The sequence below is a fragment of the Miscanthus floridulus genome, chromosome 9 (assembly GCF_019320115.1).
Source record: "Miscanthus floridulus cultivar M001 chromosome 9, ASM1932011v1, whole genome shotgun sequence".
Lineage (NCBI taxonomy): Eukaryota > Viridiplantae > Streptophyta > Magnoliopsida > Poales > Poaceae > Miscanthus > Miscanthus floridulus.
The window spans coordinates 10,584,247-10,612,084 of NC_089588.1; the positions used below are offsets into that span (position 1 = coordinate 10,584,247).

Below are 27,838 nucleotides of genomic sequence, written 5' to 3' on the forward strand. Positions count from 1 at the left end.
ACTGGTATTCTCCTCATTTCACTAACCCCAGTGTTGTGCCATTTGCTCACCCCCTGTCTTTCTATTGATGCAGAGCGGAGGCCTAGAGAACATGTGGCTTGTTGATTCCGGCTGTTCGCGCCACATGACCGGAAGTTCCAAATGGTTCTCCAGCCTCGACCCCATGCAATACAAGGAGTACATCACATTTGGGGACAATAGCAAAGGTAAGGTACTGTCTCGTGGGACCATTCGGGTCAATGAGTCTTTTATCTTGAAGGACGTTGCTTTAGTTTCAAGCCTGCATTTTAATTTGCTCTCTGTTTCGCAACTCCTTCAAGATGGGTTTGAGGTGCGCTTTAAGACTGGATTTTCTCGTGTGCTCGATTCTCAGGGACATCTAGTGTGTCAGATCGTTCCTTTTGGCCGAGTTTTTAGAGCTGATTTCTCTCAGTCTTTCGGTTCTTCTCGCTGTTTGGTTGCCGGATCTTCTTCTGATTTGTGGAAGTGGCATAGGAGACTTGGTCACTTGAGCTTCGATCTCCTAGTGAGGTTGAGTTCTCTTGACATGATCCGAGGATTGCCCAAACTTAAGTTTGAGAAGGATCTAGTATGCCATCCCTGTCGCCACAGAAAGATGGTGGCTGCTTCCCATCCTCCAGTGACTCAGGTCATGACCACGAGACCCGGTGAGCTACTCCATATGGACACTGTTGGTCCGGCTCGGGTTCGGTCAGAGGGAGGGAAGTGGTACGTTCTAGTGATCGTGGATGATTTTTCTCGTTATTCTTGGGTGTTTTTCATGGAGGGCAAGGACGAAGCATTTTCTCATGCTCGTGACTTGATCTTGAGGTTGCAAACTGAGTTACCAAAGAATGCCATACGAGCTATCCGCAGTGACAATGGCACTGAGTTCAAAAACTCTCAGTTTGACACCTTTTGTGCTTCCTTGGGTCTTGAACATCAGTTTTCTTCGCCCTATGTCCCTTAGCAGAATGGTGTTGTTGAGCGCAAAAATTGGACTTTGGTTGAAATGGCTAGGACGATGCTCGATGAGCATAGGACTCCTAGGCGTTACTGGGCCGAAGCCATCAACACCGCCTGCCATGTTTCAAACCGCATTTTTCTTCGTGCTTTCTTAAAGAAGACATCCTACGAATTGCGGTTTGGGCGTCCACCTAAGGTGAGTCATCTTCGAGTCTTCGGTTGTAGGTGCTTCATTCTTAAGCAAGGTAATCTTGACAAGTTTGAATCTAGATCTTCGGACGGTATATTTCTCGGTTACGCTTCTCATTCACATGCGTACCGTGTGCTTAATCTTGAGACTAACCGTGTTGTGGAGACTTGTGAAGTCACCTTCGACGAAACCATGCCCTCTTCTATTTCGGTCTTTGAACGTGCAGGTGATGAAGAGATGGGTGATAGCATTTTTGTTGAGGATGACGATGACGTCGATTGGGATGATCCCAAGCCATCTCAACCGGCTGCCCCGATCGAGCCAGCTTCGACCACTTCGGCTCACGGCCCCGAGCCCTCCACCTCTACTTCATGGGGTCCGTGCGAGCCGCTTCCTCAATCGACTGAGGAGGCCCCAGCTGTGGATGAGGGGGAGGCGACTTCGTCTTTGGGTGCACCTCGACATATCCAGCGACGCCATCCTCCTCAGACCATGATCGGCGACATCGACGAAAGGGTAACGCGTTCCAAGTCTTATCATATTTCCCATTTCGCTCATTCTGCTTTCATAGCTTCTTTTGAGCCTCGAGATATTGGACACGCACTATCTAATGCCGATTGGGTTAATGCTATGCATGAGGAGTTAGAGAACTTTGAGCGGAACCAAGTGTGGGTTTTAGTTCCACCTCCACCAGAGTGCCACCCCATAGGTACAAAGTGGGTTTACAAGAACAAGCAGAGTGAGGATGGGGTGGTGGTGAGAAACAAGGCGAGATTAGTGGCTCAGGGTTTTTGCCAAAAAGAGGGAATAGACTATGAAGAAACCTTTGCTCCTGTTGCCCGTCTAGAAGCCATTAGGATTCTTTTAGCATTTGCAGCTTCGAAAGGGTTCAAGCTGTATCAGATGGATGTAAAGAGTGCCTTCTTGAATGGGTACATAGAGGAAGAGGTTTATGTGAGGCAACCCCCTGGCTTTGAAAATCCAAAGTACCCCAACCATGTTTTTAAACTCCACAAAGCCTTGTATGGTTTGAAACAAGCCCCGAGAGCCTGGTATGAGCGTTTGAAAGCTTTCTTGCTTGATAAGGGTTTTAGGATGGGTTCCGTAGATAAGACTCTGTTCCTCCTCAAGCAAGGCACAGACATCCTTTTGGTTCAGATATACGTGGATGATATAATCTTTGGTGGCTCTTCTCATGCTCTTGTTGCCAAGTTTTCAGATACTATGAGCAGGGAATTTGAGATGAGCATGATGGGCGAATTGACTTTCTTCCTTGGGCTACAAATCAAGCAAACTCGTGAGGGGACGTTCGTGCACCAAGGCAAGTACACCAAGGATATGCTCAAGAAATTTGATATGGGTGAGGCCAAGCCTCTTTCGGCGCCCATGTCAACCACGACGGCCCTGGATGAGGACAAGGAGGGAGAAGCAGTGGACCAGAAGGAATACCGAAGCATGATCGGGTCCCTGCTGTACCTAACGGCGACTAGACCGGACATCCAATTCGCAGTCTGCTTGTGCGCGCGTTTTCAGTCTTCTTCGCGCACGTCTCATCGTCAAGCCATCAAGCGGATCCTCAGGTACCTTCGTTTCACACCCGAGTTTGGTCTTTGGTTTTCAGCTTCCTCCTCCCTTTCTCTTTGTGGGTATTCTGATGTGGATTATGCTGGTTGTCGTGTTGAGAGGAAGTCCACTTCGGGGACTTGTCAGTTTCTTGGATCTTCTCTTGTGTCTTGGTCTTCTCGCAAGCAGTCTAGCGTTGCCCAATCCACCACAGAAGCTGAGTATGTTGCTGCTGCTGCTTGTTGTTCCCAGTTGCTTTGGATGATAGCTACTCTGAGAGACTTTGGGTTAGAGTTTAGGCGAGTGCCTTTGTATTGTGATAGCACCAGCGCCATAAGTGTAGCCAAAAACCCAGTCCTTCACTCAAAGACAAAGCACATAGAAGTTCGCTTTCACTTCTTGCGTGACCACTATGAGAAAGGTGATATTGATCTGCACCACATTAATACCCAAAACCAGCTCGCAGATATCTTCACCAAACCACTTGACCAAGCCCAGTTTGCTCGTTTGCGAGGGGAGCTTGGAGTTTGTTTCTCTTTTTAGAGGAGGGGAACTTTGGTTGTTGTATTCTAGTTTTGCTTTTCTTTGTAGTTTAGTCTTTGTTTTTGTTTTTATATCATACTTGCATATCATATCATCATGTATCATATTGCATCCTGAGCTTCATCCTTATAGTAGCTAGATTGACACTATGCTCTTGTTGGGGATGTTATGGATATACATGATGTGCTTTTGGCTTAGGCTCCTCTTGATCAATTGATGCATGTTATGAGCTAAGCTTATTTTTCAAACTGTGAACTTGATTAAAACTTGTTGAAACATGAAATGTGTTCACCACTACTTGTGGCACTAGCATGTGTAGAATGTGTTGAGATCTTTTTTCTTGCTTCATGTATATGCTTAGTTGCTACGGCTCATACTTTGAGTTACACACTTGCTTGAGAAACTTGAATTTGTGCTAAAACTTGAAAATCAAATTAAGTGAATTGAAAAGATCGGGATGGGTCTGTACTATCCTATGTCAGAGTATCGAGACAGCTCCAAATTGCACTTATTGGTGAACTTGAGCTCTGTAATGGATACCGAGATCATTGTCTTAAGCTTCTGATTGCTTTTGGCATAGGCTTGACATGGTCGCTAAGTCAGGTTTTGGTGGCACAAATAACCTCCCGCACACACTTGTCTGACAAACTTTGGTAATAAGCTGCATAACTCTGATAAATTTCAATTGGTGTCTAAAATTTGATCAAACCACAAGTTTGTCTCATGACATGATGTGTGAACTTTGTTTGGGGTAGTTCACTTTGCATACATGTGTAGCACAAGGTCGATCTCCTGTCTATTTTTGCTATGTGCTCCTTTGGTGGTGAACCCTCTTTTAAAATTGCTCAAACTTGATCAAAATTGCTTAAATGCCATATTTCGTCTCATTTGGTCACTTTGAGCATTTGCTAGCACTTGTATGTGTTGCTATATACATGACAGCATCAACTAGAGCCTCTTTTCAATCTACTTACTATAATCTTGAAGCTTCTGCATTCGTGCATTTCTGCATTCATAGCATAATTTGAGGGGAAGATGCAATCTTTGGGCTCTAGCTTGATAAGTGCATGTGTCAACAAGGGGGAGAAGTTTCCACACTCACAATGTCACCTAAAGTTGAGCAATATGCATTCATTTGAGAGAGATTGCACTTGTTCAGGGGGAGTTGCATTTGAGGTGTTTTGCTAGATGTGTTGAGCTTTTGCCTCTTCTGGAGGGTCTAGCAGTTTTGCATTTGAGGTGTGTTGCTAGATGTGTTGAGCCTTTGCCTCTTCTAGAGGGTCTAGCAGTTTTTCGGTTTTTCGAGCTTTGCTAGTGGTGTTGAGCCCGTTGCCTCTTCTTGAGGGCTAGTTTTGTTTTACTTGGTTGCGTCGAGCTGTTGCCCATGTCTTTGGGGACCAAGTTTTGCTCACCTTCAAATGACCCAGTTTTTGGCTTTTCTTTGGCTTTTGGTCATTTGGGTGAGTTCTTTCTTTTCTCTTCTTCTTCTTTTTCTTTTGCTCAAGCTGTTCGTGTATTGGTGTTGACAATGCACTCATCAAGGGGGAGATTGTGAACACAAGGTTGACAAGTACCCTTGTGTGTTCATTTTGTGATGAGTGATTGTCAATGTGATCCACGAAGTAGGTTGAGTGGTGACTAACCCTACCATGGCGAAAGCTATGTGTGCGACATGTCTTTTGGCTTGTGTTGTGCAGGTGTGGAGCTCGGATGTGGTGGTCGACGGCGAGGTGAAGGTCAAGGAGGACGTGCCGTGCCGACAGACCGAGAGCGGTGAAGGACGGACGTGAGGCTTGGACCGAGGGACCCAGAGGCCGGGTGACTAGCCATGGTGGCTGACACTTGGGACATCGACAAGTGCAAGAAGACATGGAGTGACGGTGTTGACCGGGTCAAGACGGCGGACGCGTGAGTCGAGCGAGGCTCAGGAGGACTTGGCGGGCCGGCCGGTCGAGGACGGCGGTGACACGCGTCGGATGGCGGGGGACGCGTATGGAGTACGCTACTCGCGGACGGTTTGATGGTTTGGGCCTCAAAACCATCGGATGGACGGTTTACGGGTTTGGGCCTCAAAACCCAGGCGGAGGTTCCGAGGAGGGACGGACGGCACGTGGTGGCATCGGGGAGTTCGCGTCGAGGCGAAGCTACCGGTGAGAAGGCGCGGTGGCCGTCGGATCAAGATTACACCGGGTTGGACAACAACGCCCTTGGGCTTAGCGGTTCAACTCATTTGTATCCAGGGGCAAAACTGGGAATGTGTAATAGCCCTGTTAAATAGGATGAGGGAGCCCCCATCTCCCTCACCTCCTCCAGTTTTCATTTTCTCCTTTAGGGTTTCTTCCTCTAATTTGCTTCCATGTATGAGAGAGGTCCACAACTCAAATTGTGACTTGGTTTTGAAGGAATCGGTGGCCGTAACCACCGTATGTCCTCTGGGATTCATGATTTAGTTGTGTTCTTGATGTGATTTTGGTGTTCTTCACGAGCTCCTTTTGTCCCTTCTTGTTTTCCCTCTCGTTTCTTCGATTTGGGACGGTTTTGGTTCGTTCTTGTTGCCTTGGATCGATCAGTGACATGAGTAGAAGCTTTCCACCGAAGAAAATCCACTAATTCCTCACGAGATCGCAGATCCGGGCAATTTTAGTTCTTGACCTATTTCTTGGGGGTTTTCTTCAATTCCTTCGATTCACGGAGTTAGAGTTTGTCTCGGGCTATGATCTTTTAGAGGTTGCCTTTCTACTCGCTTGTGAACTCTTGTGCAAAATTTCAAGTCATTTGGAGTTGATTTGATCAAGTTATGGCTTGATTTAATTTTTTCCCGAGAAACTGCTCGTTCATACCGGACGTGTCCGATATCATACCGGACGTGTCCGATATTTCTCACTTTGGAGTTTTGAGCTGAAATTTTGTGGAGACCTTCCCTTGGTGTCTAAAGAGCTATGGTTAAAATTTCATGATTTTTGGACACCGTTTGATGGGGTTTTGGATTTTTCTCTTTTGGTCAGCTTGCTGCTGAAAATCCCGGACGTGTCCGATATCATACCGGACGTGTCCGGAAAATACCAGACGTGTCCGATATAATACCGGACGTGTCCGATATTTGCAGGAGCAGTGCTGTTTTCTTTTGGGAGTTTGCTCGTTTGGGCTTTGATCTGTGTTCCGTTTGCTCTGTGGTGACCCGCTGTGTTCTGAGGGAGCATCCACCCTTCTCTAGGGTCGTGGTCATTAAGTCTTTCGTGTATGCTTTTTGGGGATTGATGTTGGGACAGTGGTCGAAGATTTCGAAAGAAATTTGAGGCTCCCATTCACCCCCTCTGGTCGCCGTTTCCAGTCCTTCACGCAGCTCTGTTCATGCATGGCATGTTGGCCCTGGCGCTGCACGTCGCAATCTGCGCATGCCACCGTGGCCAGCGAGTACGCAGGCAGGCCGGTGCGCCCCGAGACCCGGAGCCTGCCTTTTCTTTTTCCTATAAACAGAATGTTCATCGTAGCAGTGAGTTTTTGTATTGGCCCGGCCCAGCCCAGTCCAGCAGTGAGAGGATGAAATAATAAATAAAAGAAAGGAAAACCCTCGCCTTTGCCATCTGATGATGGCTGCCGGCGACGACCAACCCGGCGCGGTGCCGGTGCGCGGCCGAGCCAATCCCTCCTCTTCCTCTACCAATGCCGCCCCGTCCACGCCCCATCTTCCGCGTCTTCTGCAAGAGACGCGTGGTGATCACCGACGGGGACTCCAGCACGCCGGTGCTGGCTGTGGTCGTGTGCGGACCCCGCTGCTGAGGGGGCACAAGGGGTTCGTAGGCAGTCACGATGGCGATGACGATGACGGCCAGGTGCTTCTGGAGGCGACAGCGCTTGTAGAGGGCCTCCACATCGCCAGAGTCAAGGCCATCACCGATCACAGTCTACTGCACAACTATGTACGTCGCTGTTTATCTGAAACGAAATAGATGCAAGATCGCAGAGCCTGATGATGTTGATCATATCTGCTCCCATATATGTTTATTATGGTGCTTCATTGTTTGTTGCAGTATGTTTAATAAATTTGTTGATTTTATTATTGGAACCTCAGAAGAAATTTCAGTATCTCATTGACAGAGCCTGATTAATACATCACAGTTACATGCCAAGTTCAGTGCTGGTCTTGCATCCGTGTCCTGTGCACACTACATTCTGGACATGCTATTTCTCTTTTTGTCAATCACCAGCTGTGATCTGTTAGAATAATTTCAGTACATATAAACTCCAATGTTGAAATGCTTGAATTAAACCTGATAACCGGTAATTTGGTAATCCCCTAATTTTGTGCTCCATAAAAATACAGTTGGCATTCCTGCAAACAATCCTAACACCGTCTTGATTATTGTAGATGCTTGGGCTTTCATGTCCAACAGGGGAGAAGCTTGCAGATATGATAAATCAGGCTCTGTCAATGCAAAAGCAATTCGAGCAATGTGAAATATCACTCGTTAATGACGGCCATGTCGCAAAAGAGGGACTAGATGATGAGATTGCCAGATATCTTGCTACAAAGGTGAAACACAGAGAGTTGCAGGATCTGTTCTGAGGATGCTAACACTACAAAATTCCATGCGGATGAAGGCTGCGCACATCGATTTTGCCTTGTCTGCGTGAAGAAGCACATGGAAGTTATGTTACTCGGTGGAATGGCCCCAGGCTGTCCACAACTTGGTTGCGCTACCAACCTTCCCGTGGAGGGCTCAAAAGCATTGCTATCGCCACGGCTTTTGGAGATTATGGCGCAACTGTTGAAGGAAGAAGATATACATTTCCATCCAAGCCAAAGGATTTATTGCCCACACCCCAAATGTTCGGCCTTGATGTCCTTGAGCGAAGTGGAAGGATCATTCTGCTCAGAATATCCTGCGACATTCAGGGAGTGTGTGAGGTGTGGAGGGCCCATGTGTGTGGACTGTAAGGTGACATGAGAGGATGAGCTGCCTTGAGTACCAGAGGCGCTACCCCCATGGTGATCCTCAAGGCAAAAGGTTGCAGAAGCTTGCGAGGCGGAAAATGTGGAAGCGGTGTGAGAGATGCAACCACATGATTGAACTTGCACACATAATATGCGCTTAAGTTATAAGCACATTGTCTTTTGTACTCGATCTTTTGGTTGCACTTGCACACACATATATATATAGCTATATAATCACAGATATTGCCGTAACTCCATAAACATCAAGAGTGTGGTTGCAGGTCCGGTAATCAATTATGCTACAGTTATGGGAAGACATTAGCGGAGGATGGAAGTTGCGCCTGCATGCTGGGGAGGCATGCGTCGTTAGTTTCCTTGGACTGAATTAATTCATTTATCTCGGTGGTACTCCGATCCATTAGCTATGATCGTGTAGGTAGATTTTGAGTTGGTTGTTGTTGAGCAGCTAAAACCTGTATATGCATCGAGGGGTCATTTAGGTGCCGTTTGGCACGGCTCCAGTCAGCTCTGGCTCCCGCCTGCTATTTCACTGTTCATTCACTGTAGCAAGAGCCGATTTTCTCTGTAGCAAGAGTGGTCATTTAGGTAAATGAAAGGCTACACACATACTCCTACATAAATACTCGGTAGATTTTATTTATAGGAGAAGAAGAAGCAAGCTTAAGCCTGGACAGTAATAAGACAATTAGCTAGGAAGAATAATCATGGTTTTTCCTGAAGGGTAGGAATTATTTTGGCGACCTACCTACCTGATGGAAAGGGATTTGGGATGGACGGAGCTGAGCTAAGCACGCCGGGAGCCAAGGAAGAGATAGATGGTCGTCGGTGGATGCATGGATCGAGCAGAGCCTGCTGCAGGTGCAGGGGAATCTGAGTCGACGGAGTGGAGTCGCAGGGAGGGAGGAAAGGATGCAGTGGAGCTGGATCGACTTCGTCTCCATGGAGCTAGTTTCCCGAGAGAGATGATGGCAATTGGCAAGCAAGAAAGGTTGCTTGGACGCCTCGGTCGACAAGTTCAAGCTCAATCTTGGCCTGCTGCGCCTTCTCTCGAGGGGTTTGGCTTTTTGGCTTTTCAGTTCAAACAAAACTAGCCAGCGGCTTTTAAAATGGCCTTGCTTTCTACAAGGCAGGTTTGTAAAAAACAAAAGGCCTAGTAGTATGATCAAAAGGGGTTCCACTGTAGTAACAGTGCATTTTTAACAGTGGCGCACCTAGAATTTCATGGAATGATATGCCGCTCAAAAAAATTTCGAGCACATATCTCCATTTAGCAGTTTGGTAATATAATTATAAAGAATTGCTCTCCAATTTGGTGTACAGCTCCTAAATAATATAATACACTCTCACTTTTAAACTATATGTGTAGCATTTATCTAGGTGTATAACAAAAGTTATATACTTAGAAAAGTTAAAACAACTTATAATTTGAAATAGAAACCGAGGAATTCAGCACTGTGTTTTCAAGCATGTCAAAACCCATCTATATAATAATGTTTTTTATATGAAGAAACATCCAATAAAAAAACAAAAACCTATTTGGCCCAATTCGCATCTAATAACTCAGTGTGATAACAACTCAAAAGAGGAAAAAAACGATTAAAGACATCATAATTAATTTAGGAGAAAGCTGAAAAACAGAGGAAAGGATTCACTCCAATCCATCCTGCCCGAATCACAAAGCAGATCGATCCAGGCGAGCCTTCACTCTGACGCCGACCTCGCCTATCGACTCCAGGTAGCCGAGGCCATCCAAGCCTCCCTCCACGCCCGACCTTCCCGCGATGCCGCCGCCTCGTCCTCCTCTTCGCCGTCATCATCACCGCAAGCCGCCGCCCGCCCCTGCCGGTCCGGCGCCTCCGTCCCGCACTACCGCATCCTCTTCAAGGGAATGACGAGCAAGGAGGTGTTGGGGCCGAGGGACCGGGACCCGGCGTGGCGGTGGCGGTGGCGGTGCTCGCGGCGGCAGTGATCGGGCCGCTTTGGGACGTGCTTTTCATGACCCAGAAGCTGGTGGAGGGGTTCGTAGAGGCCGCAAGACGATTGAGGTCATGGCGCTCATGGAGGGCCTCCACGCCGCGCTCAGGCTAGGCATCCGGAACGCCACCATCCTCACCGACTACATTCTCCTGCACAACCATGTAAGGCTCTTCTTTTGCTTGCCATACTGAAAAAAAAATAATGTCCATTTTTTTTTGTGATATAGAGGTAGAAAATCGCCATCTTTGACCATTATATTAGATGTACAAAGCTATTTGGATTGGTCAGATCATAGATTTTTTTTACTATAAATTGAACAAGAGCTTTCTCTTTTGCTCAACAGAAAATGCTCTTGTTCAGTTGATAGACACTTCTTTGTAGGTCAAAGACTAAAATGGTGCATCTGTAGTAAGACAACCTTGTGATGTCCTGAATCTCGTATTTGTTCTGCAAGAGTTGTTGACCTTGAGCTTGATATATCATAGTTAATGTTGAGCTTAGCGCCACTGTTGCTGTGAGTTGCTTGTACATCTATTAGTTCTTTCACCTTCTGCGTCAGCTGTCATTTGCGTGAATATTTGGTTTACATGTAAATTCAGCTGTCAAGTTTTTGAATCTCTTCTTTTGTACTAGTCTTGTGGTGACTTATCCACTCATCCGCTTGTCAAAATATAATAAAAGATTTTTTATGATTATTCCTGAGATGATATCATTGGGATTGCAGATGCTTGGAATTTGGCGTCCAAAGAAGAAGCTGGCAGACATGATTGATCGGGCTATGTCACTGCGAAGGCAATTTGACAAATGTGAAATAACACTTGTTGAGCACAGCCAGGTCAGCTATGTGTTCAAATTAGCAAGAGATTTCATAGATGCTCAGATCGCCAAGGCTCTTGCTGAGAGAAGCGAGAGATGCACCATCTGCTTGGAAGACACTGGGTTTCTAAGATTCATGCTGTTGAAGGCTGTGCACATCGCTTTTGCTTGTCGTGCATGAAGGAACATGTGAGAATTAAGCTGCTGCATGGAACACTCCCATCTTGCCCACAAGATGGCTGCACTTCCAAGCTAACTGTGGAGGGTTCCAAGGTATCCCTATCACCTCAACTATTAGAGATCATGGTACAGCGTATCAGGGAAGAGCAAATCCCTCCAACCCTAAAGATTTACTGCCCTTATCCCAAGTGTTCAGCCTTGATGTCCCTGAGTGAGCTGATGAAGCCAATGCAAGGGACTTGCTCAAAGTACACTTGAGGAAGTGTGTGAAATGCAGAGGCTCTTTTTGCTTCAGATGTAAAGTCCCCTGGCATGATAGGATGACTTGCAATGACTACGAGAGAAGGTACCCGCATGGGCATCCAAAAGATGCCAACGTACAGAACCTTGCACAGCAGCGGCTGTGGCGGCAATATGTGAGATGCAAGCACATGATTGAATTCGCAGAGGGTTGCTACCATATGACTTGTGTGTAAGTATTTTTGCCTGTTTATTTATGGTGCCCATTTGTTATATTTGATCCTGATGCCAATCAATATGTTGCTGCTTAGGTTTGTTTCTTATAAAATCTTGCTGACATGTCTGCTGCTGCGCACATTGGTTGTTGCAGGTGCGGCTATGAATTCTGCTACACATGTGGGAGTGAATGGAAGGAGAAGAAAGCAACTTGCACCTGCTCACTGTGGGAGGAACGCAATATCATCAGGTATGATAATGAGGATGACGACTACTACGATGATGAGACGAGGATTACTACGATGAAGAAGATGCTTACTATGGACGAGGCCCTCTCCATAACGTGGTTCACCTTCCTTTTCATGGAAGGGCTGTTCACTAGGACAATCCCCCCATCTTTCAGAACTTATTGTGCAACACAGGGGCGGATCCAGAACGGGGCTGCGCTCCGGGCTGAGCTGCTGATTCACGTTCAAAACAGTCTGATCTTGTTTCCTAGGCCTCCTTTTGTCTAATTAAGATCATAGTTTTTAGGCTAAACACCATATATGTTAAAGGGGCTACATGGACTCGCCCCGGGCTGCAGCCCGGGCCCTGGATCCGCCCCTGGTGCAACAAGTCTCCGGCATACATAGCTTTTCTGAGATGACCGGTGTGTTCTCTCCAACAGTGCAAGGACTATCTTCAACATTACAAACTTACAATATCCTTTCTTCTTCACTTTTTCAGTCTATTTCAAACACCAAAACAATTGGGTCATCGTGCTTAAAAATCAGGGTACAGCAAATTTACGTCATGTTTAACAAGGAAGGCTGTGGATCATCCTTAAATAACAAACAAGAAGCGAGCTGTCCTATCCAGCAAAAGAACAACAGCTCCAGCATGTGCCTCTGTCCTCTAGCACTTTTCTCATCTACTGTACTATACAACCATCTCAGGGCCTATGGGAATGGAAATTCGGCAAATTTCCCAGGGGGGCAAAAGATGTGGCAACCTAAAATGGGATTCAAATATCAAATAGGCAGATGTTTTGTTGCTTCTCTGCAACATGGACAGGAAAAAAAAAATCTGTTGCATGGTTTCAGTTTCTTTGCACCATAGGTGTTAACCAGGTAGGTAAACGTTAGATTATCCTGTGGAACCCACCATGGCTTTCATCTCCTGTATTGACGCCCTGGATTCCCTCTCATCTTTGATCACTGCTTTCTTGGCAAGTTCTCTTGTGTTGACTCACTGGACTTGTTCTCATCTTTGATCATTGCCTGCTTGGCAAGCTCATAGCCTGCAAAGTTCATTGCTCCAAGAGGAGCAATCCAGAAGAAGCGGGGGATCGCGCCCTTAAAGAGTCCAAGTGGACCCTCGTTTCGAAGGATGGAGAAGATTATCATCTGCATAGACACTGGTGTGCCTGGAGGGGCAGTCATCATCCTAGTCTTCATCACATCAAAGGGAGTGGTCACTATTGCCGCAAGTCCTCCAGACAATGCTCCAACTGTCACTACTTCCCATGCTTCCAAGTCTCTCTTCAAAACATGCTGTGCTGCCTGCTAAAACAAAAGCCATCATCATTGGATGCACCAATATGCAAGGCATATTGATACTAACATAACAAATATAGCTATCATTTACAAATTATGAGAACCAAAAGTAGTCACGAGTACACTATAAGTAGTAACTGACTAAATGAGTAAAAATACCCCTAAGACAGCTCCATTTGGTACCAACATGTGTCAAAACAAAGTCATTAGGCTGCCTATTTGGAGTTAGAGGAATGACATTTTTCCCCAAATCAATAGAACTGATAGCTCAAAATCAGCCAAAGGTAGTTAAGAAAGGTTAACAACATAGGGATTTGTGAATGCCACTTTGAAGGTCTGGTGAAACCACAAAATCAATACAAATTGAGGATACCTTCTTAGCTTCTGCATAGAGGCACATTCCAGCAACATAGAAAGGAACCTCGCGACACAGTGTGGCCCCAGTGCCGCGAAAAAATCCCTTTGGGCCATCTTGTCGCATGGTGCCAACAATCGCCTCCCCTACATTGTTGAATATTCCAGCCTGCAAACGCTGCTTAAGAACCTCACAAGGGATACGGACTGCAGTCCCTAGGACTGTGCTGCAGAAGGACGCAATTGATTGCACCTATGGAACAAAAGGCATATCATCAAGCAATTCCACAAAGCACAATAATTATTACCAAGAACCAGAAAGTTTCTATTACCACTACTAAGTTCTAATAAGTTCTATCATGAGATTTATAAGGTGGGCTCCAGCAGAGTTTGCACAAGAAGTACTGGAGTGGTAAATCATACCTGAATCTCTGGAAGTGTTGGAGCAACATTAATTAATACAAGCTTGCTTGCTTCAAAGATTCCTGTCCTCAAACCATGGCTGCAAATGACAGGATTCAAATTTTATTGACTACAAAAGATTTGCATATAAACCTATGAAATACCACATACCTTGAAAACTGGCCGAGAATTGCTGGGATAGAACCTCGATACAATCCTCGAAGCCCAATTTGTGGAAGCTTTGAAATGAGCTCTGGAAATGAGAGCGTAGATGCTTGGACACGTGTCTGATACAGCAAAAAAAGATAAAGCAATTGGATTTTGAGTACTTTGGTCGGCAGGCTAAACTTCTGTTATCCCATACTAATCTGTGAGGCCACATATAATGCCTTGGCATACCGCATGCATATTGATTTGTGAAGGGCAATCAAAGACATAATAAAGTAAGATCTCAAAATGGGATGCTATACATAGAAAGCTCCTAGTTCAATATCATGTGCTTTATTGAATCGTTTGTTTGAACTAAAACGGTATAAACAAGCATGCTAATGTACCTTCATTGAATCAATAGGATGCAGCAGAGAGGTAGAGAGCGCACTTGCAAGACCTCCAGCTAAAGCAGACTTCAAAACACTTCCTGTGGATATTTCTATAGGTGGGGGGACAGCAACAACAGTGGCTGCTTCAAACCAAATGTTCCTGAATGCATTTGTTAGTAAAGAAAAGTAAGATAGTTAAGAGAGCACCATACAATGATGAAAGATAGTCAGAATTGGTGATAATTGCAGAGTCACTATTCACTACAGCCAATTCAACCGCAGGTTTCTTCTAACAGGATATATCAGACATACCGAGGATCATCCTCAAGGCGTTCTGAAGGAAGTAGAAGCATGAAGTTCCGGAAATGGCCATATGAGATTGATCCTTCTGAATCAGAATTTAGATACCGTAGCATGGCAGCGGCATTATCTTCATTGGCCGGAAGTCCAGCACCTTTCAAGGAAGTCAAAATTTGATTCTTGTGAAGTGTTCCAGACTTGCTCAAACACAACGTGGTATATGCTCGGAGAATGGTTGCCTCCTTCTGTTCCATCAAGGATAAAAATTGCTTCCACCCAATTGATTTCGAAAAGAAGTTGCTTCTTGTATGGCGGAACAATTCTCGGGCATACCTCCTTGGTAACCGCCTCTTCCTCATTGCAATTTCGAGATCTTCTAGAGTGACTTGGCCATCACCATCTCTGTCTAACTCTTCAAAGAACCGCTTTCCTGCAGCAGCAGAACATCAGCTACAAATATCACCTTATGATCCAACTAATACATAAAAAGAGCAACCTTTTCATAAGTATCATTGCATTATGTTATGCAGAATGCTGAATTGCTGAGGTACCAATTAGAACTGTAGTTTGAAAATCGTATGATGGATAGAGCGCAGCTTGACTAAAAATGTAATAACAGGAAAGATAACAGGACGGTACCGCCCTGTTGTTGCATGGGTCAATTAAAATGTCTAATAGGCATATCTTTGATAGTAGCTCACCTAAATTTTCTAAATACAGTGGTAAAATAATGGATCACATCAGAACAGATTTTATGCTGTAAATTGTAGATACGAATGGCATATCCTGAATCTGAATGTTTGAAGAAGTCTAGTGATTAAAATGTACATAATATAATTACTTTGACTCTAAAAGTGGCATTTGAGCCTTCTGTAGATGATTAACAGTGACTGATCTAATTTGGTGATTTCCCTACTGGTGCGATATGGTAAAATGAATGCATGATTGGCAATTGCAGACCATGAGCCTACAAGCTGAAGAAGTAGAAACGAGGACACCTCTCTGTTGGGAAATGAAAAATGATGTTACCTTCAATTTCTGCATATCTGAAGAAGTCTTGCACTGAGAAAAGCCTCTTCTTGTCAGGATGTGCATCTGGCGATGTTGATGATCTGCTCACCAGCTGCGGGACTAATTCAATGAGCTCCGTCAGTGAAACTGCAGACAGTGTAGACCGCAGACGCTCCACATTCGACAAAGGAATGTTAAGCAACCGGGCAGGCAATCTCTGTGCCTGCTGTTGTGTACCGCTAGCTTTGTCCACGCCCTCGTCGTCCCCAATTCCAGCACCATCCTCCTGGTCGCTGACCGGTGCTGGTGCTGGGACAGGGGACGCACCACCCATGATCCTTGCTGGCGGTGCCCCAACCTTTGCAAAGCCCAGGTTGGAAAGGAGCCCATCGAAGTCGGCCCTCTTCCCATCGATTACCTTCCTGAGAACCACAAATTGCTCCAACTGTCGGGTAGCCATACCAAATTCTTCACTTTTCTGCCTGCAGGCGTCCTCCAGCAAGTGCAGGTTGTGGGCGAAGGCGTCGAACGCAATGCAGAGCAGGAGCTCCAGCTGCTGCTGCGGGGTGGCGCCATTGCTGTGATCCCAGTGGAGCGGCGGGGAGTGTTTGCCTCCCCGCCGCTTGGGCTTGAAGCACCTGGCGAATGACTTGAGGGGCTTGTGGAGGAAGTTGGTGACGACGACGTGGAGGTGGAGCAGGCAGTCGGCCTCGGGTTCCTCCTGCTGCTTGGGGTTGGGATTGGGACTGGAATTGGATCCGGGGATGTGGATGACGGGAAGGTGAAGGTGCGCGATGGCGCCACGGGCGGCGGCGCGGAAGGCTTCTAAGGGGCGGTCGGGCGCCATGGGCATCAGGGATAGGCACTAGATGGTGGTGGTGGTGGTTACGGCCCGGTGACGGTGGGCTCCGGCGAGCGGCGGGGAATGCATAGCGATAGCAGCAAGGCGAGTGAGGCCTCACTCAGAGAGTTCTGAGTGGGCGGCAGCCGTGTTCTTCTTCTACTGGGAGAGACGAGAGTAGCGAGCGGTGGGCGGGCGGCGGTGGAGGACGGCCGTGGCCGGTGGTGACGAGGAGGAGAGGGCCGAGGTGGAGCTGTAGCAGTTACAGACGAGACGGGAGGCGGAGAAGCGGCGAGTCGAGAGTCCGAGACCGTGAGAATTCAGGAAACTGCAGAATTAAATTAATTTCTCAGGGGAATGAAATGGATTACGATATTCAGATAGATCTGCTTTTTTGGCATTTGTTTCTGTCCAGAATAAGTGGGAGAATGTGCTTTTCTTTTATTTTCAAAAGAAAAAATAGTGTGTTTTTAAGAAAAGTTTTAGAAGTTTTCTAAATACTTTTTTTAACTTTGAGCAATTTTTTGTCAGGCTACCTTTCTTTCGTGAATTAGAGCATATCCAGCAATGCCCCTACTTGACTCCCTACTATAGATTTGGACAGTGTAGGCCAAAAAAATCAACTCCAGCAGGCCCCTACTAGCCCCCTCCAATTGTTGGCCTCCTACTTTTCTCCCTTCACCTCCTATTCCTCTTGCCCCCTTGCTCTACTCCCCCTACTTTTTTCTCGTCTCCACGCACTTCTTCCTCCGTCCCGCTCGATAATTCGCCCGACGCGCCCTCCCCGGCGGCGGCCCTCCGGCCGCCGGCCGCTCCTACCCCAGCGCGGCCAGGAGCTCCCTTGCGGCTACCGGTAGCGCATCCGCCCCAGCCGGCGCAGGCACTGCTCCCTCGCGAGCTTGGCTCCCTTCGGTGCGGCGGCGCTGGACTCCACTTCTCTCGCGCGGCGCAGCAGTGCTCCCCCTCGTGTGGCAGGCGGTCCCGGCGTGGGCATCTCCTTAGCGTGGGTGCGGACCGTCTTCTTCCCCACCGGCCAGATCCGCAGCACCCAACTCCCCGGTGACTCCCCTGCCCTGCACGGCGGCCACTCCCCCGGCGGTGACCCGGTTCCATGGCCAAGTTCGTTCGTGGCCTCGAGGAAGAGGATGACATGTGGGTTCCACATGTCATTGACTATACAAACGAATTTGAGAGGTATAGTGTTCGCTTAAACGGCCATTTAAATGGCCAGTAAACGGTAAACGGTGGTAAACTGTTTTGTTTAGAGGGTAAACGAAAATTAAACGGTTGACCGTTTAAACGGTAAAAAAAATAGAAAAAAATGGTCTAAACGGCCTAAACGGAATGGAGATAAACATCATTAAACGGGCTAAACAGTTGTTTAAACGGCTGTTTAGGCGAACACGAGGTAAATCTAGTTCAGTTTTGTATGGATAAATTTGTATACTTAAGTTTATTATATTTATAAATGTGTACACTTGATATGTTACATGCATAAATATCTATATTTAGTTCTTTTCACATGCATAAATATATATACATACCAAAATAATTGATTTTTACTCGAATAAATATGTATAAATGCTAGAATACTTGATTTTTTACATGCACATATATAATTATATGTATTTTTTTAAAAAAGTATAAAACCGTTTAGACCGTTTAACTTCGTTTAAACACCGTGTAAACAGCCTAAACGCTAAACGAAAGGCGATCGTGTAAAGACCGTTTACTATTTAGGAAAACATTGAGTTGAGGTAGTATTGTTGAAGTTGAAAGCAAAATATGGGTAGTCTCAGAATAGGTGGCTACCTAAATAGAGAAGTAGGGGGTGTGTTTTAAGTAGTATTGCTGGAGATGCTCTTACACCTACCCCTGTGAGCACCTCCGAAGGACTGAGCCGACAGATCTCGAAATTCACTGTTGACGGGCCACTGAAAGCATATCGCCGTTAAATCCTGGAATAAATCTAGAAAAATATGAGCACCCGTGTCAAGTCAACAACTTAAACCTGGATGGACAGATTCCACCACCATGAACTCAACTAACTGATCTATTATCAGTTCGCTTGTCAGGCTACCCAATTGACTGCAGCAATGCCAATTGGTGCAAAAATAAAGTTCTAACATTTTTTTGTGAGAAAAAATAAAGATCTTTTTTAAAAGCTTCATTAGGAGATCTTGTTTTTAAGAATTTATACCATGTATAAAGATGTGGACAAAACATTATTACGTTAGAAATAATTTGAAGCTTATATTATGCACCATCAATATCAATAGATTTATTAGGATAAGAGTACATGGGAAGCGGCACCCATAATGATAATTGCTGGTACACGGATGCATGCGTCAAAGTTGATTGATGCGGTAAAATGAATGCATGCGTCAATCAGTAAAACTGCTAACATTAATACTGATAATATGAATTTTACATAAAAAATACTAGTACTCCCTATGTAAAAAATACAATAATTCTCGCTTTTGGGAGTTAAATAATTTGACGTTTGACCGAAATTATATAAAAAGTACTTTATAATACAAAGTAAGTATCATTAAATTAATTATTTGATCTACTTGAAGGCATAAATGTTAATATTATTCATCATAAAATTGCTTAAACTTAAATGAATTTGACTTGTAAATCCTATAGCTGCATTCTTTTAGGACGGCAAGTGGCCCTTTCTGAAAGGAAAGAATGAACTCACATCAGGCATGGTGATAAGACGGCAGTTACTGTCTCGGTCAAACCAAAGCTTTGTCCGATCATTTTATAGTCATCCATGTGGAATAAGCTAGGTAGTAGCAAAATGATCTATGGATTAACAGAATTAAGAAACAATGTAGCACATATGGACAACTAGAATTGAATTACCATAATAAGCAATAATTTCGAGTCTTGGTGGCAGAGAAGTGAAGAAAACTTGCACGGTCAATTTGCTCTTTCTTTTTATACAACATTTTATTGTGAGAAAATCAGTAAATACATACACTACACATTGATTTTTTCGGTGAAAATTATATGGCTGGGGGGCCCATACACTAGAACAACCCTCTATGTTTCACGGGGTGGTCTAGCAGCTACTTGACATAGGTTGCACCTTCTCTGACCGATTCATGCCCTTCGCTCGGCAAGACCTAATAATTAGAACAAATAAAATTCCAAGCAGAAAGGAACAAGGACGGGCCATTAAGAACAAGAAATCCTAGACACACAATTGGTCTGCGGAAGAAGAAAAAGCAAACTTTACACGAAAGAGAATGAGAATACGAACACAAAAGAAATTACTCACAGATAGATTGAATCCATGCAAAGTCTCCTAGCTTTGTGTATCGCCGGCTGCCAATTGAACTTGTTTCTTAGCAACACAAGCTAACAGAATTTTGTGGCGGGTTAAGGGGTGGCGAACGAGGTGACGGGGCATTGCCGTGCGGGCGGTGAGAGACAACCAGATGGCTAGAGCCGGCGGCGGGACAAGATGCTTGAGCTCTTCTCCTCCGGTTGGGGTTAGGGGTGGAACGGTGGGGTGGGCGGTGGGCGGTGGGCGGCGGCGGCCGGAGGCAAGAGCGCGCTGCTGCAGTTCAATGACGAAGAAGAACAGTCGCACTTTTCCTGAAAAGTGCGATCGGTCACGGCTTAGCACGCTCCACATCAGGAAGGAAGCATAGTAACAAGGAAGATGTGATTAAAGAGATCCAAGACGTAAAGCTGTCCCAGTACGGGAATCCCGAAATTTGTGTCTTTAGGTTTGCCGACTGTATTTTTTCGAACACTCGGCGAACAAGTTTTTTATCGAGTGCCGCGCTAAAAACACTCGACAAAAAAAAACACTCGGCAAATGACGTTTTGTCTGAGTGTCAAAACAAAAACACTTGGCAAAGAGGTTGTTTGTCGAGTGTTAAAAAAATACACTCGGCAAACAAAAATAAAATCTTTTTTCTAAAAAAGAAGGAGAAGAAAAAAAATATAAAAAAAACTTTGCCAAGTGCTCAGATCTAAAACACTCGGCAAAAAAAAGTAGGAGAAAAAAATTAAAAAAAAAACTTTACCCGCGTGCCTGAGTGTCCGGCAGAAAACACTCGGCAAACTTTACCGAGTGTCGTTTACCGAGTGTAACACTCGACAAACCCTTTGCCGAGTGTTTTTTCGCTTCGCCGAGTGCTCCTGGCACTTGACAAATATCCTGTATCCGATAGTGTGCACTTATACATTTAAGGAATTCCCATTTAATGAATTCCACCTTTGACAAAGCAGGGTCCGCAGGAAACACATGTACGCCAGAACGCAGACAGGCTATCCAGGGGGGAAATGCAGACCATAACTTTGAATTAAGGTTAGGTATAACGCACACGCTAAGTACGTGTGCTCCTTTCATTTTAAATTATAAGATATTTTGATTTCTCTATATATATTGATTTTACTATACATAGGGTATATCTAAGTATAGAAATATAAACATCTTATAATTTAGAATAGAGCACGTATGTATCCAGTCTGGTTATAGAAAATACCACGGTGCTAAATGATCTTTGAGTTTTGTGAATCAGTCCCCGTTTGGAATGTATTGCTGATCAGCGAGGAGAGAGGGTGGAGGGAGAGAAAACAAAACGGACCCCGTTCCCGTGGTGGGTGGCATTCGTTGGATGAGGAGTGGAGTTGGGAGTTTCTTTTTTCTTTTTGTTTTTTTTTAACAGGAGTTGGGAGGTTGACCGTGACCGAACAGACCAGCACCAGCCGCTCCAGTCGTCCTCCTGCTCATCCGTTTCCTTCCCAGCAAGATTCCCACTCCTGTCCACAAACCTACCTACCAAGGGCGCGTTTAGTTTGCGAATTTTTTTTCTTTGGCTACTGTAGCACTTTCGTTTGTATTTGGCAATTAGTGTCTAATTATGGACTAATTAGTTTTGAAAGTTTCGTCTCGCGATTTCTCACCCAACCGTGCAATTAGTTTTTTTCGTCTACATTTACTACTCCGTGCATATGCCGCAAGATTCGATGTGACACTTTGGGTTGTAAATTTTTGGAAAAAACAGGGCCTAAACCATGCCTCCAAATGACACACAGGCACACGAATGGATGTGATTGATCAACTTTCTAGCCTGCCTACTACTGCTACAAACAAGTAGCTGGAGAGAATTGAGAACTGGTGATATATGGTACAATAATGGATAATATCAGAACATATTTTTTTCATGCTGTAAATTGTATTATAGACACGAAATTGAAGAAGTTCCGTGATCAAGCTGTGCAAAATAAAATAACCCTGACATAAGAACTGGTATTTCAGCCTTGGACATAGGAATAGGACTGGTGGCCGTTGATCTACTTTGGTGGATTCCCCAATTAGTGCCATATGGTAAACCATGCAAGGCCTTATTGACAATTACAGAGACAATTACAGACCATCAATCTACATGCTGAAGAAGTTGGAAATGCAGAGCAGGGGCTCCAGTTGTTGCTGCGGGGTGGCGCCATTGCTGGACTCCCCGGTGGAACATTAATCGTAATAATAATAAAATAAATTATACATTTAAAATACTACTACCAGTTAAGTGAGCCTTCCTGAAAAGCTGAAAGAAAAGAATGGACCCATATCAACGATATGGATAATTCAAGCATGGTGATAAGACGGATGTGGCGTGTCCTCGTCCAGTTCCAAAGAAAATTTAAGAATTTGAGTCTGAACTCTGAACCCAACCAAGCTTTATTCAGATTCATTCGTGTGGAATAAGACACGAGCAGTAGCAAAATGATCTCCAGTTTTCCACAAGTAACAAACAGTCTATTATAATCATCCGTATTGATAAACAATTTCAGAGGGAGAGAACAGAAATCAAATTCCAACACACAAAAGGCTTGCTCGGTCGACCTGCTCCTTCTTTCCATAAAATCAGTACATACATACACATTGATTGATGTACGCAAGAATTGATGATGGGCGTGAGGCGACAAAATCAGTACATACATACACATTGATTGATCTACGCAAGAATTGATGATGGGCGTGATGCAGGAATGGGTGCACTCTAGTCTATACATACATACACACACTACTGCTAACTCATACATACTAGCTTGATTTCCCTGTAATAAGCACTGAACACACACACACAAGTAGATGTAAAAGAAGAACACTCTGCCTGACTGGCTGACTGATTGAATCTGAATGTTTCTTGCAGGGCCGCTGCTAGCTAGACAAAATCGAAGCGCATGAGGAGCCTGACGGACTTGTACCTGTTGCCCTTGCGGTCATGCAGGGGCACAGCACGGATGCCCTGCTTCAGCTCCCACACCGGCAGGCATGTCTGCCCCCCAAAGTCGTGCTTCTCCGACATGTCGTACTCCTGAACCTCTATCCTCAGGAGGGCCAGCTCCGGCACCCTCAGAGGGAACGTGAACTCATCCCACACCGGCACCCACTGGTCTTCGATCACCCTTGTCTTCTTCATCACAGTGTCTGCCTTCACTCCAGCGATCCCTACCTGTACATTTTCAGAGAGCATGTCGATTGTGAACCACTAGTTACAACTTCATCCCAGCATATGATTTTCATGTCACAACTGTTATAAACACAGAAGTCCCAAATGAACATCTTTGTTGCCTTACCCTGGTATAGAAATCTGGAGGCGAAAACGCATCGAAATGAGTCTTGCTGAAATCCATGCGCCACCCATCTCCCATATATACTTTTACCTGCTTGGACATCACAACAGATTTGATTTAGGTATATGCTGGACTAGCTCGATTGGAACATTTTTGAGAAAACTCAGTTGTCAAAGTCTGGGAAACATACACCTACCTTGAGAGTTTTCTTCACTGGAAAACTACCTTTGGGGTCGAATACTTCCCCGTTTGGACCTGTCATTAGCAAGAAGTCAGGTTTTTTAACATACCCACAGCCCCCATTGGCTCTGAAAAATCCTTGCATCAACCGGAACGCTTTATCATGCCCCTGAAAAATGAAAGCCCAACGTATTATGCTTTACTGCTCTCAGCAGTCACACATATTAATACTATGCGAGTATAAAAACATGAAGAAAGTGGAAATTACTGGCTCACATGGCAGTTAAGAACTGAAATCTCACCTGCATGTTGAATGCAACCATCTGAGCACCATGTGTCCAGGCATTCATTGGATCATAGTTTGAAGAATTAACCCTCGTGCCCTTTGGATACACAGGGAGTATATTATTCTGGGTGAACCTGAACATAATTTAAATTTTCCTCAGCAAGTGTGTGACTATGGTAACCACCTTGAAGAGATGCAATCTTATGATTGGTTAATGTTGAGAGTGTTAGGGATAAATGATTTTGTATTTTCAACTAACAGATAGCATGTGTTGCCTATCTTTTGTACCGAGCTACGGAATTCAGCCTTTTATTGAATTATCATGTGTGTCCTGTAACCTTGGCAACACTGGTAGTTCCTTTTTTCCCCCATTTTTTCACATTAGATACTGTAAGACTACAATATAAACTTGCTGGATCACTATGGACTAAAAGAGAGGAATAGGATTCAATGGCATAAGCAAGTCATTGAGATTATAAAACCCACAAAAGCGATCTTATAACAACTCAATACCAAATCTTCTAGTATTCTTGTGCACTGGAATGAATCATACAAACTACCTTATGACTTCAGCACCATGAGAAGTTGTCACTTTAGCTAACTGTGTCTCGCTCAAAGAAAGCCGCCTGACTTTTTCTGGATCCACCTTTAGCGCATCCTGCAAAGGGCCTTTTGGTTTGCCAGCTTGGATGGTGATCAGTTTCCTATACTCACAGTAGTGTCCTGCTGAAATTTGGGATCATCCTCGTCGGAATCTTCCTCATCTTGCTCATCCAGTTCATCCTGTTTATGGAAATAAGTTTATCTCATTTGTGTTAAATCATGGGTGCGTGTCTAGACAAGACAGTGATATTGCAGACCTTTCCATCAGATTCATCAGCATTTGAATCTATTCTTCTTAGGCTTCCTGTGTCTGCAGCTAGATTTCCACTGCCATTTTGGTTATGAGCATTTGAATCTATTCTTCTTAGGCTTCCTGTGTCTGGCAAATCAGCTATATTTCCACTGACATCTTGTTTATCCTTAACTTTGAGGAACTCCTTGTACTCTTGTGGGGGTTTAGTCGAGATGATTTTTCTCTTCATCAGAGCTGCTGGAGAGGGGAACTCTTTCATTGGGTCTGGACTAGGTATGAAAAGTAGATCTCCGAATGTTTCAGTGAGCATCTATGATAACTTAAAGTCAGAATTGAGGTTCTAAACAGGAAAAGTGCAAGGAGTTGATATACTAAGCAAACTTTACCTTAGCTACTTTGGCTTAGAGATCTGGTGTAAGGTGATCCTCAAGAGTGATGACAAGCGGATATGTTGATGCACAAAAGGCATATTCTTTAATGGACTTCAAACACCTGATCATTTCTACCGGCGCAGTCAATGTCCTTTAAAATGCCAAGAAAAAAGAAGAGTCAGGGGAAGTAATTTTTGCAAAGCCAGAGAGAACAAAAAGGATGGTTGCAAATCCAAGAAGCACGGAGTACTTATAACAAATTGGCCCATACAAATATAGAACTGAGCAGTGATATATCAGGGGAAATATGCTTCTTGCTACATTGTTATCATAGGGAAGAAGCGAGCCGAATCCATCCTTCCTCATGGAGAAGGGGTGATGCTAGGTATATCATGCTACATATGCAAAATATGTGTCCTCTTTATGTGTAACCATAATGCCATCTTGTTTGGGAGCTTTCAGTGCTGGTCACGCCGCACCCATAATACCACCCTCACACATAAGCAGTTGTATTCACACGCAATTATGTTGCAATAATTCCATTGGATAAAAATAGTGAACGTTTTTTAAAAACAGAATTCATACCCTCCATGAAGAATATCGACATTGGTCTTTGAAGAATTTGGCCACATATCGAGTTCAATGACTCTAACACCCCTCTGCAATGCTTTTATAATTGGGATGTCGCTATTGAGCTGGTTCCCTGTTAGGTAGGAATTATGTCCGGTGAGTACGAAATAATGAGAGAATGGGGCAGATATGTCCTGGTGAACCTGAACAAAGAATTTAGGTAATGGTGAGAGAAGAGACAAAAACCGATTTATTGGTATTGGTGAACAATATTTTGCACGTCTTTTGTACAAGAGGCTAAAGCACATCACATTCACAAAACAGTGCAAAGAGTTATGGTTTAGGATCTTTGAAACCAAATCAATAATTCATATCAGTTGTCAGTAATCCAAAGGCGAATCTTTTGTACAATTTGTTGTGGCATGAAGCTACAGCTTAACAGTAAGGTACTACTCAGAGGGGGGAAATGTTTTTACTGTGAGGAGAAGACTGGTAGGATTTTACTCTGTACTGATGGCTTCGCCTATTATTAGCAAATGCAGGAGTAGCGTACAAAATCGAATTGGATATAGCACCCCTAGAATGCCAACACAGAGAGGAGAGTGACAGGCAGGCAATGACTGGTGTGGGAGAAAAAGACAGGCCATGACAGGATGAGGTGAGTGACAGGTAATGGGTGAATGAAGCTTGTTCGGGGAAGCTCCCATGTCCGCCAACAGTTCCATGGATTGACAGACAGAGACAGGTAAAATTGGAATCTTAAGGTGGGTTGGAGGGAGTTGACCTCGGGACAAGTTCTATTGCAGTCAACCATTAGTGCCGTACGACTGCAAGAGTAGCTTAACAGAGGAGGAGGAGCAGATGAAATGGGAAATCAATCATGGAGCTAGCTAATTAACTAGCGGGCAAACAATCAGCATCGAATCCAATAATAAAAGAAACTGAGGTACAGTATTATTATTAAGTAAGCAGTGATTAGTTGTGGATTCAGTAGAGAGGAGAGGCAGGCGCCAGGCAAGAGGCAACCAACCTGGTGGGCCATGGGTGGGTTGAGTTCCGGCGAGAAGAGGAAGGCGAAGAAGTCCTCGAGCGTGGGCATGGCCGGCGCCGGCGACCTGGTGACGAGGCGGGCGATGCCGAGGCGGCCGTGAGCAAGGCGAGGATGCGGTCGACGTCGGCGGGGTGCTCGGCCTGCGCCTGGGAGAGGAAGCGGCGGAGGGCGTGGACGTCGGAGTTGAAGCGCGTGAAGCACATGCAGCACCTGTACTTGTAGCTGCCCATGGTTGATGGAGGATGGAGGATGGATCCTCTGTTACTTCCTCCTCTGCTGGTACTACGGTGGTGATTGTTGAGCGAGCTCGGTTGTTCTGAGGATGGAGGATGGAGGATGCATTTCTCTCTTCGCGTGGAGGCCGCGTTGGGCGTTGCCTTGACCTTGACGAGGAGATTCGTGGGGAGGGGAGGGGAGGGGAGGTTGTTTTCCACGAAACCCCACATTAGTATCACAAAAATCAATTGTTCCTCCGGGCTCACTTTTTTTCCCCATTTGGAACGGGCGCACACAAAAAGTTTCGGAAAAATCGTGTTATATCCCCCCCCCCTGATTTTGCCCCTATTTTTTTTAACTTTGTGTTTTTATCCTCATTATTTTGAACTGAATTGTCCATCTACCCCTGCTTTGATGTCCGTCAGATGCCCATTGAATAGATGAATTAAAAAAAATTCAAACCTAAAAAGAAAAGTCCAAATACCCACACTGTCCCTTGTCCTTTTCTGGATGTTTCTCGACTCCACCAAGACACTCACCGCATCGGAGAGGGAGGGAGTGGGCGGCGTGGTTCCAGGCGGCGGAGCGTGCGCGCGTGGGTGCGGCGGCTCGAAGCAGCGTCGGCATCAGGGCGGGCGAAGCAGCTGCGGCATCGGGGCGACGTGGGCATGGAGCGGCCCGGGATGCGGGGGCGGGTGTCGCAGCATCAGGGCGGGCGACGGCGGTGCCTGGCCGCGGCTGCCGGCGGCGCCTTGCGACGTGGACGCGGAGCGGGCCGGGGCGCAGGGGCGGGCGGAGCGGCATCAGGGCGGGCGGATCACAGTCGTGGCCGCATCGCCACCCACGCCGCCCGAATCCCTTGATCGAGAGCGGAGCCGACGTGGCCTAGGGTTTCCGAGCCAGTCCGGCGCTATGGTGGGCTGCTCTCGGGGCCCCCTACCCACCTGGATGACCGCTGCCGCCACGCAGGTCGACCTGTTTGTTGGCGTAACGCCTTCACGTCAGGGCTCGTCCTCTCCGTCCCCCTCTTCCTCGGGTCCCACTTGAAAGCTCTAGTTTGGTTTTGATGAATTGA

The 27,838-nt window shown here is 45.5% G+C and overlaps 1 protein-coding gene and 2 pseudogenes across 1 annotated transcript; 1 reads left to right on the forward strand and 2 right to left on the reverse strand.

The window, feature by feature from the left end:
* The first annotated feature begins 9,034 nt into the window (after positions 1-9,034).
* LOC136479209 (E3 ubiquitin-protein ligase RSL1-like) lies at positions 9,035-12,030 on the forward strand (annotated as a pseudogene).
* A 383-nt stretch (positions 12,031-12,413) lies between these two features.
* On the reverse strand, positions 12,414-16,961 carry LOC136483395 (calcium-dependent mitochondrial ATP-magnesium/phosphate carrier protein 2-like). The gene is made up of 7 exons (XM_066480451.1): positions 15,811-16,961; positions 14,794-15,211; positions 14,497-14,641; positions 14,114-14,229; positions 13,964-14,042; positions 13,560-13,793; positions 12,414-13,192 (listed from the first exon to the last, which is right to left on the reverse strand). Exons 1-7 carry the CDS (start codon positions 16,643-16,645, stop codon positions 12,845-12,847), a joined length of 2,175 nt encoding a protein of 724 aa, XP_066336548.1. The 5' UTR covers positions 16,646-16,961; the 3' UTR covers positions 12,414-12,844.
* A 5,525-nt stretch (positions 16,962-22,486) lies between these two features.
* Positions 22,487-26,953, reverse strand: LOC136483396 (phosphoinositide phospholipase C 6-like; annotated as a pseudogene).
* Between the last annotated feature and the right edge of the window lie 885 nt (positions 26,954-27,838).

Excerpts from the sequence above, each read along its gene's own strand:
- LOC136483395 (XM_066480451.1), bottom strand. The coding sequence starts at position 16,645 with ATGCCCATGGCGCCCGACCGCCCCTTAGAAGCCTTCCGCGCCGCCGCC. Across the intron at positions 15,212-15,810 it reads CAGATATGCAGAAATTGAAG|GAAAGCGGTTCTTTGAAGAG; the intron begins GTAACATCATTT and ends CTGCTGCTGCAG. Across the intron at positions 14,642-14,793 it reads CGCCTTGAGGATGATCCTCG|GAACATTTGGTTTGAAGCAG; the intron begins GTATGTCTGATA and ends AAATGCATTCAG.